At 35.4% G+C, this 5,420-nt stretch overlaps 1 protein-coding gene across 1 annotated transcript; it reads right to left on the reverse strand.

Moving 5' to 3' along the window:
• Nucleotides 1–405: 405 nt before the first annotated feature.
• LOC129072453 (beta-defensin 131A-like) lies at nt 406–4,549 on the reverse strand. The gene is made up of 2 exons (XM_054575933.1): nt 4,492–4,549; nt 406–560 (listed from the first exon to the last, which is right to left on the reverse strand). The coding sequence occupies exons 1-2, from the start codon at nt 4,547–4,549 to the stop codon at nt 406–408; spliced, it is 213 nt and encodes a 70-aa protein (XP_054431908.1).
• Nucleotides 4,550–5,420: the final 871 nt, after the last annotated feature.

Raw genomic sequence — 5,420 nt, forward strand, 5'->3', positions numbered from 1 at the left:
AAAAATAAATAAAGAAAATCTTTTAAAAAAGAATTTATATATTAACGCATATAATCCTAATAAAACCATATTATCCCATTTCATAAATAAGGAAACTGATGTAGAGAAGGACTAAAGAATTTGCCTAAAGTTATAAAGTTAATAAGGGGTGGGGCTGGGGTATAATATTATTGATGGAACAACAATGTGGTTGTGGATGTTGATGGAGGAAATTAATGTACCAGTGCACACATGAAAATAGAGTATAAACCTTTATAAAATTTATGGTTACTTTAACCTGACCATCTCAACATAATTATCATAAATTTCCATTATCCACCACATTCATTATTTTTATTAGACAAGGTGATCTCATTCATTTTTGGTTTATTTTCTTGGAGTCTGAAGAAGATGGAGTTGGCTTTTTCACCATTTCCTCCTTTTCTTAACCTCAATTTGCTTCACTCTGCAGCAGATGCTCCAGTCCGCACAGTATCTAACTGCATATTCATCAGCATTGCACTTCATTCTGCATTGGTAGTCTACCGAAGAACACCTGTCATTAAAAAACATGCTTCTGGCTTTGAAAAGAGAAAACATTATTTGTATTATGTTACTTATTTGTACATTTCAATGCTGAAAGTGTTTTATAATAAATGAAAACAGCAACAATGAAGAATTTGCTCAATAAAAATAACAAAAAGGATTGCAGTAGAGAAAAGTAGAGATATTGAATAAAGATAAATGAGTATTTCTTCTATGAGAGAGTAGATATATGAAGCAGTAGCTGAAAAGGGGAAGGGTTTTTGATGAGAACTACTACAGCAGATTTCTGTCTCAAATGAAATATCCATTTATGGGTGAGGGTTAATGATACAAGAAAGAATGTTTAATTTCAAGAGTGACATTCTTTAAAAGTGAGTGGGGATAAAATTCAGTGCATAAAAAAAACGGTTACCTTAAATCAGAGACTTAAGAGGAGGCAGAACAAGCTAAAAGTAGAAGGTTTATGGTCTTTGGAAAGATAGAGAACTTATCTTTTGTTCCCTTTACTTTCTTGGTTTATTTAAAAAATCACCAGTTGAGAATGAGAAGGGGACAGAGGGAGCTGAGTTTTGGTTTCAATTTTCCTATGTCTCCTTCACTGAGGATATTTCTGAGATCTGCACAGGATCCCACAAGCCGTAACCTCTCACTTTGGTTCCCAGATCTATCTCTGTCTCTCATCAAAGGAGAGGTCAAAAGAAAGTTCATTGCATCCCGGGCATGGGTTGGTGGGCACCAGGTGAATGTTGAGGTGAGCTTATCTCCAGAGAGCTTAGGGCCTCAGTTAAGAAAGATATGGCACTTTGACAAATGCCTTTCCTTAAAAGACCACAGAGAAAAAAAAATCAGATAGTTATCAAGATATTAAAGTACAAATTGTCACAGCAGAAGGAGCAAGGCATTAATTTAAAATGAGATAGTACATTGGACCTAGAAATTGTTGAGTTTTATTGAACATAGATGTTCAGAAAGGGACCCAATGCTCCGAAAATAATTTATAATTAAGTATCTGTTTATAAAATGACATGATAAAGAGGTTGAAAAGGCAAACCATAAACAGAAAATATTTGTGAAGCAATAAAACACTTGCATCCAGAATTTATAATGAAACCCTACAGATCACTAAGAAAATAACAAATAACCAATGGGATCATGGGCACAGTACTTGAAAGGTTCTTGTAGAACAGACACTGAAATGGTCATCTAACAAATGCAAATATCCTCAATCTTGTTTGTAATCTATACATTTAAATGTAAACTACATTCAGTAACTATTATACAAATGCTTGAATGGCTGTAATTTAACAGCCTGATCAGATAAACTGTTGGTAGGGATGTGGACCATTGAGAGTTGTTCTACACTGCTGAAGAGAGTGTAAATTTGTTTAGTTATTTGGGAAACTGGCATTATTTCATATGCCCTATGATAAATACTTTCATTCCAATATATACACAATAATTATGTATTCACATATACAAAAAGAATCATTCAATGAAAATTTTTAGTAGTAATAGTCTCATAGCAGCCCAAACCTAGAAAGAGCCTAAATGTTCATCAGTGCTAAAATGAATAAATACATTCTTATTTCTGGCATATTTCTCTGATGGAGTATTATACAGAAATAAAAATTAATGAACTATCGTTGCACATAGCAACATAGTTTAATTTCATAAATATAATACTATGGAGTGAAGTAAGCTAGATACGAAATTATTACTAAACAGTTTCATTCATATAAATTCTAAAGCAATATGACAAAACTAACAGTAGGATATAGATATATACCATGTGTTTAGGTGCCAGAGTCCTGAGGCTGTTTGGTTGTCTACTGCTCTTCTAGATATCCTCAGCACAAAAACATCTCTATGAGTCAAAGCCAATAGTATTGTTCTCCATTTCTTTTCCAGTGATTAGTTTGGGGTGTATGTAACCCATTTGGGGAGAACTTGTGGAAGAGTGCTCCCTGCTGATATAAGAAGAAATGCGTCCCTTTTACTCTGGTTTAACTTGGTGGGTCTGGCTACGATGTCTAGAACAATGGGAGCTTCTTCAGACCACGAGAGGAGCTAGTTAAGGATAAATCTGGCACTTCTCTGGCAGTGATGAGGTGGATGATCTGATTCATTAACCAGTTTCAGAATTGTTTAATCTTTGGGCTTCTTGTTATGTGTTATAATACATTTTCTTCATTGTTTAAGTCAATTGAGTTTGAGTAGTTCGTAACTTGAAACTGAAAACATACTGTTATACTATGTTTAACATACTATAACAAGCATGTCTATAGCATACTATAGCAAGCATGTCCAGGAAATTTTTTTTTTTTAAAAACAACCCATAGAATGGGAGAGAATATTTGCAAACTTATACCTGATAAAGTTTTAGTGTCTAGAATATGTAAAAAACTGACAACTCAATAATAAAAGACAACCTAATTAAAAATGAGTAAATAAGCTTGAATAAATATTTCTACAAAGAAGATATACAAGTGGCCAATAAACACGTGAAAAGATGCTCAAAGCTGTTAATGTTGTAAATTAACTGCAAAGTAAAATGTAAATTAAAACTATAATGAGGTATGACTTTCTACCAACTAGGATGGCTTATAATAAAAAAAGACAGATAATAGCAAGTGTTGGTGAGTATGTGGAGAATTTGGAACCCTTTTGCGTTGCTGGTGGGATTGTAAAATGAAGCGTGCAGCTGTGGAACACTGTTGGCAGTTCCTCAGAAAGTTAACATAGAGTTACCTGTGTAACACAGCAATTCTGTTCCCACCTATATACCCAAGAGAACTGGGAATATATCTGCACTAAAACTTGGATATAAATGTTCAAAGCAGTCTCATTCATAATAGTCCCAAAGTAGAGACAATCCAAATGTCCATCAATGGTAAGTGTCTAAATAAAGGGTAGTGTATTTATTTACTAGAATACTATTTGTCAGTTGCTACAACTTGGGTGAACTTTAAAAAACATTATGCTAAGTGAGAGAAAACAGATACAAAGAGCCACATATTACATGATTATATTAAGTGTCCAGAAAAAGTAAATTGGTAGAGACACAAAGCGGATCAGTGGTTGCCAGGGTCTGAGGGGAGAGGAGAGGAGGCTGGGGAATGACTGTTAATGGGCATGGAGTTTCTTTCCATGTTCTGCTGAGGAAATGTTCTGGAATTAGATAGTGGGGACGGTTGCATAACTTTATGAATATACAGAAAACCACTGAAATGGTGCACTTAGAAGAGTGAATTTTATCTCAAAAAATATATTAAAAAAACAAGAATAATGAAGAAAATTTTGAATTGCCAGGTATTAAAATGTTCTCCAAGGTACTATATGCATCAGAAAAGATAAATAAGTCAATAGACAATAATATAAACCCCAGTTATATGTCCAAAGATTAATACGTATTTATTATATAGTATTGGTGGATTTTAAAATGAATCTGGGAAAGTTGGATTGGTTATTTAATAAATATGCTTGCGTATTTGGTTATTTGCTTAGGTGTTTGGTGGAATCTTGACTCCCCCACAACACAAGGTCATTTCCACTTTAGGTCTTTACCCCTTACCTAGAGGAGTGATCAGAATGTTCTGTGAACCACAGGTTATGCTAGAGTGGCCTCCTCTTTACCCCTGGCCATTCTTCTAATCACCACTCTGTTTCCATTTTTTCAATTCCTCTCCTTTTTTGGTGTGTGTATGTTCTGTGAACATCTTTCTACTATCTACTATCTTTCTACCGTCTTGAGTTAGATTTCATAATAGGTTAGACCACTGAAAGGCACCACCTTATGGATGTTGTAGCATCAACTTCCCCTTCCTGTGAGCAGCCAATGGCCTCCTCTCACACTCTTCCTTGTACGGCACCACCTGCCCTTGTCTAATTTATTTTCAAACACTTGGAAGACCTTGCATTCTCTTTCATTTATTTTCATAACTCTGGTAACAAAGGTTTCCATCTTACCTGGAGGAACTGTGGAAAACAAGGCAAGGATTCCAAGGATGCAAAGCAAGACCCTCATGGTTGAATAAATGACTTAGAATCAGTAGCCGGGATGAGGAGACTCCTTTATATACTTAGTACTCAGGAGGTGAGTTGCTGTCTGACTATTGAACCTTTCGGTAGCAAGAATGTTTCTGTGTTCCAATGAGCTTTCATATCAGGAGACAGCATGCAAAGAACATGACTACTAGTTATTCAAAGTGAGTACATTTGTTAAATATTGACAGGGTGTGGGCAATGACAGTAGGGCGCACCCCACTTACAGAGAAAGGGTGGCCATGGTGAAGGCAGGAGAGGTATTTTGTTGAAAAGTCATTGTTTTATGGTCGTTGGAGGACCTGTAAAGGGCAATGTGACATTTATAGAGTAAAAGTATTCACTTTATTTCCCCAATACTAGGAAGAGAAGCACTGGATATAAGAGCATGCCTACGTACAGAATTTTGGGGAACGTACATTAGCAGACTTGAGCAATAAAATTATGTTCGAAACCATACACCAGTTAGGGAGACAGAGAAAGGCTTTTGTTTAATTCTCCCTCTGTACAGCCAACTGAATAAAACCAATTAATTTTTATATCTAAAGTTCGAGTGACGCAAATTGTTTACATGTCACAGCCACATACAATGTGAGAAGAACAAAAAGGAAAAAAGGAAGCATGGGCCTTAGATGAACTTTGGAAAACAAATAATATGGAAAGAACAAGGGCAATTCCACATGAGCACGTGTCTGACAAAGGAGCACAAATTACTTCATAGATACTAAGGAAATGAACACGAAGGGACATGTAGCCTAGGGAGTCCCTAAAGAAGACATGGGTACGAATGCCAAATTTTGAAGCTGCCAAGTGCATTCCCATTCATGATCTTATTTGATATTCATATCCTCTTA

This window comes from Pteronotus mesoamericanus, unplaced genomic scaffold (genome assembly GCF_021234165.1).
Source record: "Pteronotus mesoamericanus isolate MK-2021 breed Mesoamerican mustached bat unplaced genomic scaffold, CSHL_Meso_final contig_32, whole genome shotgun sequence".
NCBI lineage: Eukaryota > Metazoa > Chordata > Mammalia > Chiroptera > Mormoopidae > Pteronotus > Pteronotus mesoamericanus.